We start from the raw sequence: 15,326 nt of genomic DNA on the forward strand, positions 1-15,326 counted from the left end.
ATTGAAATCATTTTGTTTCCTTTAATACACATATGTAATATTACTACCAATCATATTTTTACTAAAATGTTTGTCATTTAATATAAGTTTATACCCTAGACTTCCTATTTGCAGAATTAAATAGGAAGCCGTTACCTTTGCATATTTTAAGATGAACAAAGTGAAGCTCTCACCTTTGGGCAGTCTATACCTTGAAAAGGGAAAATATTATAAAAATCAAGCAAGAAGTAGAACCTCATATTATTAATCTTAGACTTTTATATTTTATTTTTATTATCACTTAGTTCAAAATGTTTTAAATTTCCCATGTAATAACTTCTTTGACTCATGTTTTTTATAGATGCTCACTATATAATTTGGTATATTGGAGGCTGCACAGATCTCTTGCTGTTAATGAGTCCTACTCTGGAATTTGTCAGTCTTTCAAAATTTATTGAGACTTGTTTTATGGCTCTGGATGTGGTATATCTTGAGGAGTGTACTCTGTGCCTTGAAACAGAATGTTATAGGAGACCATTCTGCATGGCGTGGGCCATAGACAGTCCGCACACCCATGGGTAGGTTCTCCCATGGGGAATCAGGCCTGCATTATACCTAAGCTGCTTTTGAGACTTGCTTTTTGCCAAACTCCCTTGCCCTGAATTGAGGCAGCAAACATTTACTGCATATCTTTAAAGTAACTTCCTAAAATCTATGCTAAACCTTCCAAGGATGAGTGTAACCAGTTCAACCACTTTTCCCTTTGCATTTGCAAATATCCTTCCTCTGTGATGTGATTAGCAGCATTCTCTCCTTTGTCTTCTGTAAAAGGTGAGCCTAAAGTGGAACTCTGCATAGTAAATAAGGACCATCATGTAATGTGCCCAGAAAAGCAATAAAAGGTTGTCAAGGTGAAGGTTAAGGAGTTCTCCCCTTGAGAGAGTGGCCGTGCCATTCCTTTTCCTCCACAGGACTTGGTAGTTTGTGTGAATTTTTCATATCTCATCCACAATGCAGTGGACACTGCTTGCTGGTGTCTGTGTCAGAATTTGTTGGGTATTTGTGTTCCATAAATATCAATAAGACTGATTTCATTAATAGAGTTGTTAAGGTTGTTTATGCCATTAGGAATGTTTTGTCTAGTTATTCTATCAAGTACTGAAAGACAGGTGTTAAAATCTCCAACTGCAGTGGTGGATTTGTACACAAATATATAGGGATTTGATTGTACCTATTTTAATTCCTTCAATCTATATGTCATAAATGTTGAAACTCTATTAGCTACATAAACACACATTCATGATTGTTATGTATTACTGATGACTTATTTTCAGTATGAAATATCCCTTTTTTGGAGAAAATCTTTTCTCAGTAAGTCTACTTTGTCTAACATTAATATAGATGCTTTAGCTTTGTTATTACTAGCATTTGTAGACTATATTCTTTGCTACCTACTTACAAGTTTTCTGTGTCATGATAAAGTGTGCTACTTGTGGACCACATAGAGTTGTATCTTGCTCCCTCTCCTCTTTATCAGTCACAGGCATTTTACTCACTAAATCTCTTAACTATCTAATTCTGTAATGTGATCTTCATGGAGGAATTTTTTAAAAAGTGATGTGTGATAAAATAATGTTACATATAAAGTGCTTATTCTCTACAAAAACAACAGTTAATTGTATTAGGAGAGGTTAGAGATGGCTTCACAGAGGAGGTGCCATTTTGGGGGGATTTATAGAATGACTCACTTTTGAGAAAAGAGTGATTGGAAGATAGGAAAGAAATGAATAAATACACAGAAGTAGGGGCTAGATGGGAAGAATCAGTCAGGTCCAATGCAGCCAGTATTACGAGCTCACTGAGAATAATGTAGAAAGATCAGTTAGGACCTGGATGATGAACTATGTTGCACAGGCAGGTAGATGCTTTGAAAGTTATTGGGCATGATCAGAGCCATTTTTGAAATCCATTTCTCTGATGACAAGAGTAGAGAGCAAATAAATTGAGGACATTAGAGAGCAAGATCATTTAGGAGACTGACGTTATAGCTTAGAAGGCATATTACAGTCCCACCACTCTAGGTTCCCTGCAGTCATTGAGGGATTCAGGCTCCTTCCATTCTGTTGTTCCATATCACTAAGTTATTATACACATTTTCAAGGTCAAAAGTTGAGTGAGTTAGCCACATCCTATAGCCAGACAGTAAATGGAAAAGAGTGACTAATGGAGAACAGGATCAAATTTCTCTGATCTAGACCCATGAGTAACATACACATAATTCTGCTCATATTCCATGTGCGCATGGCAACACTTAGCTGCCAGAGCCACCAGAAAGATGTAATGTCTACCTGGGTTTCTTGAGATCATCTTTTAAAATACAACCATATAATATTTGTAGCTGAAAATTCTGTCATAGGTCTAAAAGTATAGCCAACGATATCAGAGACAGCTTTTTTCAAAGACCTTTATTCCAACTTGACAATTTCTAGAGCTGAATGTAAGCTGGGCTAAGTATAGTTAGATACAGTGATTGACTGATGCAGGGTAGTGGCTGGGCATCAATCCAAGCCCTAAGAAAGAGCATCCTCCCTCACCAAGTGGATCAAAGTAGCTTGATTCTCACTCTCTCAATCTCCCCCTTGTTATTCTTTTTTATATTGAAATTGTAATTCAAAATGTGACTATATAGATGAAGAATATAAGACTATTTAGCATTTTTAGCCTTAAATCAATATTTTATTATTATTTCTCTTATTTGGGGGTAATTATTGACTTATTTGACTAATATTTTATGTGTAAATTTATTATTTTATTACTATTAAAGAAAAATATATTTGGAGTCTTTCTCCCAGTTTCCATGGTGAGAAACTGTGGCAAGAAAAAAATCTTCTAAAAATATATTCAAGTCTAAGTCACAAAAGTGTAATATTGATTAAAAAAGAATCATTACAGTGATATCCTACCTCTGGCCAGGTGGCTCAGTTGGTTGAAGTATCATCCCATAAACCAAAATGTGGCAGGACTGATCCCTGGTCAGGACACATACCTAGATTTTGGGCTCAGTACTCAGCTGGGGCATGGTCAGAGCATGGCCAGCCAGGGCATGCATGGGGGAAACTGATTGATGTTTCTCACTCACATTAATGTTTCTCTCTCTATTCTCTCTCCTCTCTCTCTGCCCCTTCCTCTCTCTAAAATCAATAAGTATATCCTCAGGAGAGGATTTTTTTAACAATGATTTCCTAAATTTATGGAAGTTTATTAATAATGTTTGATGCAACTGAAATGAAGTTTTTTCATGTTTATTAGATTAAATCTAGGAAAGATGACCTAGTATCTTGTTTTAGAAAATGTGTTTATTTGGCACAAAGCTTTGGGACCTACTAAAAATTCTCAAACAGGAGCCTTGTTTTAACACCCAGTGAAAGAGCTTGGAAGAAGACCACAGAGCTGCAGATATAGCAGCCCTTCCACAGAAGCACAAACTTGAAGAAGTTTCAGTTCAAAATTCCTCTGAGTGCAATTTTCAACTAAGAAAAATACAGAAAGAAATGAAAGGGACCAGAGATTTTTTTCCCACTCTAAAACAGGAGTTTAAACTTGTTATTAACAAACAAAAGACTCTGAAAAAAACTTTGACCCTCCTTCTCACTGCCCTAAAGAAATTCATGTATAGGACTTCCAGCCAAGATGGAGGCATAGGTAGATACACTGTGCCTCCTCACACCCAAAAGAAAGACAACAACAAATTTAAAAACAAAAAAAAAAACCAACCAGAACTGCCAGAAAATCAAACTGTGTGGAAGTCCGACAACCAAGGAGTTAGAAAAGAAACAGTCACCCAGACCAGTAGGATGGGGCATAGATGGGCAGCCGGGGTGGAGAGGACTTACAGCAAGGCAGTGGCTAGAGAACCAGGGCAGGCAACCCCATATTTGCATGCAGATAAATCAGAAGTAATGACTAGGGAGTGAGACAGAATACACAACACAGGGTTCCAGGGTGGGGAAATAAAGCCTCACAACATGTGTCTAAAAAAAACCTGTGGGGGCTGTGATGGTGGTAGAAACTCCCAGCCTCACAGGAGTGTTCATTGGACAGATGCAAAGGGTCCTAGAATGTACACAAACCCACCCACCCGGGAATCAGCACCAGAAGGACCAGAGTTGCTTATAAGTAGCGGAGGAAGTGACTGAAAGTTGGCCAAGAGCTGAGCAAGCAGCAAGTTCCCTCTCAGACCCCATCCCCACATACAGCACCACAACACAGCAACATGGGTTGCCCTGCCCTGACAAATACCTAAGGCTCCAGCCCTCACTACTTAACAGGTGCACTGAGACAAAAAAATATATATGTATTTTATATAAAAAATATATATTTTATATATATTTATATATATGTAGCCAAATGAAAGAACAGATCAAAGCTTCAGAACAAATACAACTAAGCAACAAAGAGATAGCCAACCTATATGATGCACAGTTCAAAACACTGGTAATCAGAATGCTCACAGAAATGGTTGAGTATAGTTGCAAAATAGAGGACAAAGTTAAGGGTATGAAAAGTGAAATAAGGGAAAATGCACAAGGAACCAACAGTGACAACAAGGAAACTGGGACTCAAGTCAATGGTTTGGATCAGTAGGAAGAAAGAAACATTTAACTGGAACAGAATGAAGAAACAAGAATTCAAAAATATGAGGAGAGGCTTAGAAACCTCTGGGACAACTTTAAAAATTCTAACTTCAGAATCATAGGGGTCCCAGAAGGAGAAGAGGAAGAGCAAGATATTGAGAACTTATCTGAAAACATAATGAAGGAGAATTTGCCCAATCTGGCAAAGGAAATAGACTTCCAGGAAGTCCAGGAAGCTCAGAGAGTCCCAAAGAAGTTGAACCCCAAACAGCATACACCAAGGCACATCATAATTCCATTACCCAAAGTTTAAAGACAAAGAGAGAATCTTAAAAGCAGCAAGAGAAAAGGAGATAGTTACCTACAAAGGAGTTCCTATAAGACTGTCAGTTGATTTCTCCAAAGAAACCTTGCAGGCAAGATAGTATAGGAAATAGTAAGGGGCTGGAAAGACCATTCGAAGTCATGAAAGGTGAGGACTTGCATCAAGATTACCTTACCCAGCAAAGCAATCATTTAGAATGGAAGGGCAGATAAAGTGCTTCCCAGATAAGGTCAAGTTAAAGAAGTTCATCATCACCAAGCCCTTATTATATGAAGTGTTAAAGGGACTTATCTAAGAAAAAGAAGATAAAAAATATGAACAGTAAAAGGACAACAAACTCACAACTATCAACAATCGAACCTAAAAAAACAAAACCAAAAACCAGCTAAACAAACAACTAGAATAGGAACAGAATCTCAAAAATAGAGATCACCTGGAAGGTTATCAGTAGGGAGGGGTAGTGGGGAGCCAGGGGGAAAAGGTAAAGGGAATAAAAAGTATAAATGGTAAGTACAAAATAGACAGGGGGAGATTAAGGATAGTATAGGAAATGGAGAAGCTTATGTGTACAACCTTTGGATGGTTTGTTAGTAAAATAAGGGGAAAGTCTAGAAATTGGAAAAAATTAAATAAAATTCTCATTATTTGTAATTTTTACAGTGGTAGTGGTATTGTGGTGGTGGTGTGTGTTCTGTAACAACTTCTCACTCATATAAAGTCTCTGTAGTATTTACCAATGTCATTTCTATAATATTTATCATATTACCTTTCACTTTGATAAAAACTAACTGAAACTTGAAGGAAACACAGTGAGTCCCAAGGATCTACTAGAAGAGCTAAGGCTTACAGAAGTCTCGACAGGGAGAACTCTATGCTTATAATAAAGCTCTATGCTTCTAACTTCTCCTTCCTTTAACTTCCTCTTCCCTTGGATTAACACCTCTCCATCCTGGCACACCAGGCAGGGTGTTCACGTGGCTTATCATGTCTGCTCACACTCTTATTGTAACCCTTTTATTTTCCCAAATAAATCATTTCCTAGGTGATGAAACACCTAGTTAATATTAATTTTCAGTTGACATTTGGGGCATCTGTTTGGGATCCAGAAAAGAACAATCCCAAAATCTTCAGAGCAGGTGAGCAACCAGGTATAAGCACCTCACATGGAGCTGCTTTGGCTCACTGATTGCTCTTAAATTGGGAGTTTAGAGTGAGTTTCTCCTGGAATTTAGCTTCCACTTTTTGCCTTTTGAAGGTTTCCAGGCTTTATTTGGCAATTGTTTAGAGTTTTTGTTTGTTTTTGTTAAAAGGCCTTGCTTGATCATTTCATCTGTATCTCTGAGTACTTGATTTGGCACATCAACCTGATTTCTTCAGAAACACATTGTCCTTTGTGACAGAAGTAGCTTTCACCTAAAGATCGCTTTAGGAACTAGGTTTATTTCTACTGAAATTAGTTAGTTTAGACCAATATTAGACTGTGCTCTCTCATTGAAAGGAGTGTCACTTGGCCTGTAACTGGACTCTCCAAAGATGGGTTACTTTCCAAAACCTGTTTTTTTGCCTTTGGCCGGGTCCTCTGTGATCAGACTGTTGTGGAATGTGACTGGCTGGTGTGACATATGTTGCTCTAGCTGTTGTAAACAGTCTTGGGCTTTTGTTCTAGAAAAGAGCCTTTGAAAAGTGGGATCTTAGCTATCTAAATACTTTAGGACCAACCCTCCTCCACCAGGGACTTTGGCTGAGTATGTGGTTAAAAGCTGTGGGCAATTTTAATGAGCATGTTTAACTAAAAGAACAGATCTGACTAGAAGTAATTCTGGAAATTAGTGGCCACTTTGGGAACTTTCGAGATTCCCAAACTCAATTTCCTTAAAACTGAATTGGAAAATAATAGTGCTAAAACTGGTAAAAGTGCGTGGGAGGCTGTTTTAGATGATATTTTGAGGTTTCCAAATAAGACCAATGGTCTCCTCTTTGGGAAACAAAGTCTTAAAATTAACAGAAGCTACTGAAAATTTAAAAAGAAGAGCAAATGGCACCCAAAGCCAAATGCCCTTCCTCTGCAGTGCCTTCTTACTCTCCCCACTGTTTCAGGATCCATCTTCCAGTCTGTTCAACCTTCGGTGGAGACTTTCCCTGCAGCCTTGTTCTCCAGCTTACACAAGTGCCTCTTCTTCAACTCCTTTGCCTCCAGCTCTGCCTCCAACAGCATCTTGCCATCCATTACTGCCATTCTTACCTTTTCTTCCAATGCCATCTCCCCTTAAATCCTCTGAATTCATCAGTACTTTTCCATTAAAAATTAAACCCTCTGGGTATCAAACAGACCCCAAGTTTCATATGTCCCTTGGTCTAAAGCTGAGTTACAAGCCATTGTAAAGGAATTCCCTGGGGTAATGGAGGATCTTCTCAAGTTTGCTGATAATTTTCATGTTATTGTTCATGCCTATCTGCCTGTGGTTCTTATTTATATCAGCTATTTCACATGTTAGTTGGTAAAGGCCAATGTTGGCACTGGATGAAAATTGCCAAATGAGAGCATCCCAAAAAGGACATAGAAAGACAAACTTCCAATTTTGGGGAAGAAGCTAGAAAACTTTCTTAAAAGCTATTCTTTGTACTAAGGTTACCTGTGATAAAACCAAGGAGTGAGGGTGGAGATTTGTTAACATCTCCAAGCAATGAACCACATAGTCATCCCTCAAAACCCTGTTGTCCCTAACCCTCACACACTGCTACCATCTATGCCAACTGGAAGTAAATCCTTTCAGTAATTGACTTATGGGGAGCACTCTTTAATATGACAGTGGATGGAACTAGCCGATACCTGTTTTCCTTCATTTGGGAAGGGAAACAATTTACCAGGACAGGCATACCTGAAGGTTATTCTGAAAACCCTTCTTATTCTTCACAAATTTTGAAGACTAATTTGGATGACACAATTTTCATTAAAGGTTGTACCTTATGCAATATGTAGATGATTTAGTTGTTTGACCTTCTCAGGTCTTCTCACAGGAAGACAGCAACCATCTGTTAGAACTTTTGGCCTAAAAGGAATCTAAGGCTTCTAAAGAAAAATTACAATTGGTCCAAAATCAGGTTTGAGCTTTGGTATCTGATACCAGAACAAGGACTACACTTGGATCCAGATAGACTTCATAGTGTCCTAAGTTTCCGAGGTCCAAAACTGAGCATCAGCTGTGAGATTTCCTTGGGCTGGTAGGCTATTGCCAAAATTGGGTCCCAAATCTCTCTTTTATGGCAGAAACTCTGTATGCCTTACTAAAGAATGATAGTCCTGACCCAGTTTTATGGGAAGAACAAGATAGCATAACCTGGAAAGCCTTAAAGGTGAGTTTAATAATGCCCACCTGCTTTGGGGCATCTTAACTGTCAGATTCCCTTTTTCCTTTTTGTACATGAAAAGGAAGAAAATGGCCTTGGGGTCCTTCACAGACTGCTAGTATAGTATAGTGGCTCAGCGGTACCTCCTTGCCTTAGAGCCATTGCTGCTACTGCCCTCTTGGTTAAGGTCACAAATGACATTATTATGGGATCTGCCCCAACCATCTTTGTACCTCATGCAGTACAGCTGTCCTGAATTTTCATCACACCCAGCATCTTTCAATTGGTCACTTTACTTCCTATGAAATCCTTTTGTAAACTGCTTCCTATATAACTCACATTGTAAAACCCTTTTTAAAAAGATTTTATATTTAAAGAGAGGGGAAGGAAAGAAGAAAGAGAGAAGAGAAACATCAATGTGTGGTTGCCTCTTGTGTTCCCCCTGCTAGGGAACTGGCCTGCAACCCAGGCATATGCACCGGACTAGGAACTGAACCTGCAACACTTTGATTGGCAGGCTGGCACTCAATCCACTGAGCCCCACCGGCTAGGGCCATTGTAATAACCTTAATCCAGCTCCTTTTCTCCCTCCTGAAACTGATAAAGAATCTCATGACTGCTTCGCACTGACAAATCACCTCCTGACTCTTTGTGAACAATGTAGAGGAGACACCTCTAGATAAAGCTGATTTCTCACAGCTTTCAGATGGTTTATATTTTAAAAACAAAAATGGTAGATATTCTGCAGATTATGCAATTGTAAATCCTTTCGAATTCTTCAAGACAGCGTCTTTGCCTTTGGCTACTTCAGCACAGCAGGCTGCATTATATACCCTCACTTGAACTTTCATTTTAGCAAGGAGTAAAACTGTCAGCACCTACACTGACAGTAGATATGCTTTTGGAGTAGTTTGCAACTTCAGAATGTTATGGAAGCAATGTAGTTTTCTTACCTCTAATGGAGATAAAATTTAAAATTATCTTTATGTTCAGGGATTTTTGGATGCTATAGTTTTACCTGATGCTTTAACTATTATTAAGATTTCAGGACATTGTAAACTTGACTCCATGGAAGCTAAGGGAAATCACCTGGCTGACATTTCTGCTAGAATTGCTGAATGTAAAGGCATCACCAGTAGTCAAACCTCTGTTATGGTCCAAAGAGACATTTCCCCAGGTAATTACTCAGAAAAACTGGCCAGAGAAGCCCAACAATTGGCTTCAGGGAAGAAAAAAAAAAGCTACATTGGAAATCCAGCAATTGCTGGTTTAATAAGAAGAGAAAGCTCTGGTATGGACCAATGAACAATCTAGTATTACCAGAAACTCTAAAACTTCCAGTCCTGACTATTATACCTGCATTTGCCCAACAGAAGAACTTCCCCCACTCTTTTGCTCGATAATCCAGCAGCTCCCCACGGAAACTGGAAAGCTAGCTCTTTCTCCCCACATGGGAAAGGAAGGAGTGTTAATCTCCTTGGCATGGCAATGCTGCGATCCCCTAGGGAATGTGTGAAGCTGTATTTTAAGCTTCTTAATCTCTGATTTCCTTTGCACCCTTCTTTCATTAATATCTAGCTACTTATTCTAACAGCTGCAGCTGGGCCAAAATGGCATTTAGTACCTGCATCTTGTGTGCCCCCTACTTTACTAAAGAGACTGTGATGTCTTTCCTCTATCTGGTATCCAAACTTGGATCCTGATTTCAAAAGTTCTCAAATTGTTTAGGCATTCCCATTCCCCAGGACACAGGTACCAAGTAAATGGGCAGAGGTCCCCCTGGGAGAACTGGGAATATTATCATTATTATTTTTTGTCCCAGAGTTCCTGGCTCCTTTGTCTTGGGATCCTGTTCCCCCTTCCAGGAAACAGATTCAGGATCCCGAATTGGTTCAGATTAAGGCTAGGCATTGTGACATTTTATCATGACTTCTTCTCAGCCTCTTGCTAACATCCTAGATTCTATTTGATTGTTTCCTCCCCATCTCTTGTGACTTTACAGATGCCCTGTGTATTCATCATCTTCAGAATTCTTTCTGGTCAGGCCCAGCTAGCTGTGACTCCAACCTGTTATGCAATGAATGTGTGTGTTCTCCAAAAATTCATTTAATGAAACCCTAATCTTCAATGTGCCAAAGTGATGGTAATTACTTGTAAATCTTTGGGGGACAATTAGGTAATAAAATTGAGTCCCTCATGAGTCTGATTACTGCCCTCATTATAATAAAGAATAATGAGAGCTCCTCCCACTCTTTCCACCATGTGAAAACACAGGAAGGAAGCAGCCCTCTGTAAAGCAGGGGGAGCGCCCTTACCAAAACCCTCCAATGCTGGCACACTGATCTCAAAATAAAAGCCTCCAGAACTAGAAGAAATAAATATTTGTTTTCAAGCCACATAATGTATGGTAACTTTTAATAGCAGCCTGAGCTAACATAAACCATGATGCTCATTACTATTGTTGTATAAACTTAGCTTCTGATATTTAAGTGGCAACACCTTCCCTCCATATCTAAAGATTTGTCACCCCCCACACTAGCAGGAGCATCCAGTCCTGCAATAGCACGTCCTTTTGGCTCTTGTCTATGGCAGAGAGGCCACCACAGCACTTTTAATGATGATGGGATCCCTCTCACCAGTGCATGTTCTTATGTTTGGTAAATTGCTTCTAATACCTTGAAAGTGGAATTCAAAGATAGGAAGTAGAAGCCACTCTAGCTGAGATTTCAAAGAAAGACAAGAAAGTGTATATATCAGTTCTGAAGCAAATGTAAAGGATTCAGAACTGGCCTAAATGAAAATAATATTAGGATGCAAACTTTATACTTTCTATAGTTTGATCTTAATCTGAGACCCTTCATTGTACAGGCTGATGTCATTTCTAGAAGTAATGAGCACTTTCATCATCTCATAGCCATTTTTTACATTCCTTTTTTGTTATGAGTGTTACATTTTACATTTTATTTGTTATTTATTTATGAAATGGTAAAGCAAGTTTTCTTTACAATATTCAAGGGAAAGAGTATAAAAGGAAAAGCATGTGACTTGTTCACCCCTGATTCCACCCAGTTCTCCTGAGTAGAAACTGATATCACCAGCTTCTAAGAAGGGCTCCCAGGACTTCCGGCCAAGATGGAGGCATAGGTAGACACAAAGTGCCTCCTTGCACAACCAAGATAGGGACAACAAAAATTTAGAAACAGAATAACAACCAGAACTGACAGAAAATTGAACTGTATGGAAGTTGGAAAGCCAAGGAGTTAAAATAGACATGTTCATCCAGAATGGTGGTTGGGGGGGGGGGGGGGGGTGGAGTCAGGCAGCCAGGCGGAGAGGGGGAGGGGTTGAAGAACAAAGCATTGGGACTGGCGTAAGGCATCCCGGGCACACAAGACCACAGCGGGCAGACCCTAGGCACACAAGTGGTGGCTGGCAGACTCAGCAAGGTGGCCATTGTGAAGCAAGGCACTGCACGCAAGGTGTCTGACTGATCAGGCGGTCCCAGGGTCCCAGCATCAGGAAATAAAACCTCGGGGTACTGATTGAAAACATCTGTGAGGGTTGAGGTGCAGGGAGAGACTCCCAGCCTCACAGGAGAGGTTGTTGGAAAGACCCATGGGGTTCACAAGCCCACCCACACAAGAATTAGAACCAGAAAGGCCCAGTTTGTTTGGGGGAACTGGCAGAAGGGACTGAGAGTCCAGTGGAGAGTAGAGCAAGTGCCATTGTTCCCTATTGGACCCTGCCCCCACATACAGTGTCACAACCCCAGCGACTGGGTTACCCCCTCTTGGTGAACACCTAAAGCTCTGCCCCTCAATGTAACAGGCACGACAAGGAAAAAAAAAAAAAAAGATGGCTCAAACAGAAGAGCAAATGAAAGCTCCAGAACCAATACTTTTAAGCAACTGAGGGATAGCCAGCCTATCAGATGCACAGTTCAAAACACTGGTGATCAGATGCTCACAGAATTGGTTGACTTTTGTCACAAATTAGATGAAAAACTGAAGGCTACAATAAGTTAAATGAAGAAAATGCACAGGGAACCAATAGTGATAAAATGAAAGCTAGGTCTCATATCAATGGAGTGGACCAGAAGGAAGAAAACAACATACAGTCAGAAAAGAATGAAGAAATAAGAATTCAAAAAAATGAGGAGAGGCTTAGGAACCTCCAGGACATCTTTCAACATTCCCACATCTGAATTATAGGGGTACCAGAAGGAGAAGAGGAAGAGCCAGAAATTGAAAACTTATTTGAACAAATAATAAAGGAGAACTTCCCCATTCTGGCAAAGGAAATAGACTTTCAGGAAGTTCAGGAAACTCAGAATCCCAAGGAAGTTGGACCCAAGGAGGAACATGCCAAGGCACATCATAATTACATTATCCAAGGTTAAAGATAAGGAGAGAATCCTTGAAGCAGCAAGAGATAATGAGACAGTAACCTACAAAGGAGTTCCCATCAGACTGTCAGCTGATTTCTGGAAAGAGACCTTACAGGCAAAAAGGGGCTGGAAAGAAGTATTCCAAGTCCTGAAGGGCAAGGACCTACATCCAAGATTGCTCTATCCAGCAAAGCTCTCATTTAGAATGGAAGGGCAGATAAAGTGCTTTTCAGATAAGGTCAAGTTAAAGGAGTTCATCATCACCAAGCCCTTATTTTATGAAATGTTAAAGGGACTTATCTAAGAAAAGAAGATAAAAAACATGTATAGTAAAGTGACAGCAAACTCACAATTATTAACAACCACACCTAAAACAAAAACAAAAAGAAACTAAGCAAACAACTAGAACAGGAACAGAACCACAGAAATGGAGATCACATGGAGGGTTAGCAACAGGGGAGTGGGAGGAGGAGAAAGGGGGAAAAGGTACAGAGCATAAGTAGCATAGATGGCAAGTAGAAAATAGACAGGGGAGGGCAAGAATAGTATGGGAAATGTAGAAGCCAAAGAACTTATGACACATGGTCATGAACTAAAGGGAGGGGAATGTGAGTGGAAGAGGGTGTGCAGAGTGGAGGGGAATAAAGTGGGGGGGGGGTAATGGGACAACTGTAATAGCATAATCAATAAAATATATTTTAAAAAAGAAGGGCTCCCAGACATAGTCAGTGCGTACATATGTATGACTGCATACAGCGATTATACTGATGTCCAGTAAGCAAGCACATCATACATACCTTGTGTACCTCATTTTTTACCTTTATGATATATTTTCAAGACTGTTATGTAATTATAAAAGTAGAGCTGTACTCTAAATTTATTTACTGGATGCATAGTATTCCAGTATACACACATGTCGAATTTATATTACTAGTTTCCATAGATGAGTACATAAGTAGTTTCCAACCTTGAGTCACTTAAAGTAGTGATGCAATGGATTATTTGTAAGTACATTCATATGATTTTAAATATGTATATTTCATACAGTAAACATATTATATCAAAGTGTACATGAATTTATTCTGTCTAATGTGTGCTAAGCATTGATATCCTCTAGCGGGCACTTTTTATGTTTAAAACTGAGATGAATAAAATAAAATAGAACACAGACCAAAAATAAGCCAGAACGTGTATCTACATTCACAATTTAATTGAAAGGAAAACTATTTCTTTTTAAATAGTGAGCCTATGCTGCTCACAACACCACCAATAAGTTTAGCGGGAGCAAGCAATATTGAACCGAGTTCAGTGCCAATTCTATCTATGACTTTTCCAATCCAGGAAGTATCATTTTGAGTACTATCAATCATATTTTTCAAATGATTTATTTCTGCATCCATCTCTTCAGATTTCTTTCTAAATCCATCTTTAAGCAGTTCTTCTTGAACCTGAAACAAAAAATTTGAGAGAAGTAAACCTTTTTAAATTCTCATTTTTCAAGTATTAAATTTAGTATTTAAAAACTTGTTCTTAAATATATGAAATATTTTTCTTTCACTCTTAAAATTGTTCTCACTTACAAAATCAAGGAGAATTCTACAGTAAGGAATATATTCTGTCTTGGGCCTAAACATTGAAAAAGGGCATAGTTCACAGCCTTACAAATATTCACACATCAATAGAGTTTTGCTGGGGTGCTAATCCTGGTCTGAGTACAAATGTAATATGTTCCAGACAAATAATAGCAGTTGAGAGGTAGCCTTGATGTGCTGACAATAATTCTCAGTCCCACTTGAAATAACATGGTTACCCAGAATGTAAAAATAATCAGAGCTTATACTTTGTTCTAGAACTCTATTATAATCATGTCCAGATGGAAATTAGGGATGCTTCCTTTGCCATAGAGTAATTTGGGTACACTGTCCATGCTTGGGAAAATGCAGAAAGTTTAAAAGCTGTCATTTCCCTGTGTTTTGAAGTATGGTCATTTCTGATCACATTATTAGCATAGATATCTACCTTAGGGTCTTTGGGTGGTAGTAGGGTTCCTGATAATTGGCAATGATCATGGTAAAGCAAACCACTTGCTGGTTATAATAAATACATGTGTTTGAAATAACTGCTTGTGCCCTGGCTGGTGTGGCTCAGTGGATTGAGTGCTGGCCTGAGAACCAGCACTCAAAGGGTCACCAATTCAATTCCCAAACACCACACATGCCTAGGTTGTGGGTCAGATCCCCAGTAGGAGGTGCACAAGAGGCAACCACTCATTGCCATTTCTCTCCTTCTCTTTCTCCTTCCCTTTCCCTCTCTCTAAAAATAAATAAATAAATTCTTTAAAACTGTTTAATCAGGCCATGTAAGATCATTTAAAAATACCCCAAGAACTTCAGGTCAAGATGGTAGTATAGATAAACATGGCTTGCATCCTTGCACAACCACATCAAAATTACAACTAAACAACAGATAGAACAACCAACTATAGAACAACTATCATTAATAATGGTCAGAAATTGAGCTGAATGGAAGTCCTACAACTACAGAATTAAAGAAAACCCCATATCAAGATGGTAGAAGTAATGGAGATGTGAAGTAAACTGGCCCCGAATCTACATGTGGCAGGTAAAAGTTGGGAGGGATATCTCAGGAGCAA

The 15,326-nt window shown here is 39.1% G+C and overlaps 1 protein-coding gene across 2 annotated transcripts in view; it reads right to left on the minus strand.

Annotated features, from left to right (window-relative positions):
* Window positions 1–15,326, minus strand: part of LOC114496240 (guanylate-binding protein 6-like) — a 58,591-nt gene that overhangs the window by 23,819 nt on the left and 19,446 nt on the right. Inside the window, exon 11 of one of the 2 annotated variants that reach the window (XM_028511525.2) lies at window positions 13,863–14,121. The exons of the other annotated variant lie outside the window; for it this stretch is intronic. Within the exon in view, the coding sequence (XP_028367326.1) occupies window positions 13,897–14,121 (225 nt within the window). The 3' untranslated portion in view covers window positions 13,863–13,896. Of the gene's footprint in view, window positions 1–13,862; window positions 14,122–15,326 lie in introns of those variants that run through there. 2 annotated transcript variants of the gene reach the window in all.

The sequence above is a fragment of the Phyllostomus discolor genome, chromosome 5 (genome assembly GCF_004126475.2).
Source record: "Phyllostomus discolor isolate MPI-MPIP mPhyDis1 chromosome 5, mPhyDis1.pri.v3, whole genome shotgun sequence".
Classification (NCBI taxonomy): Eukaryota; Metazoa; Chordata; class Mammalia; order Chiroptera; family Phyllostomidae; genus Phyllostomus; species Phyllostomus discolor.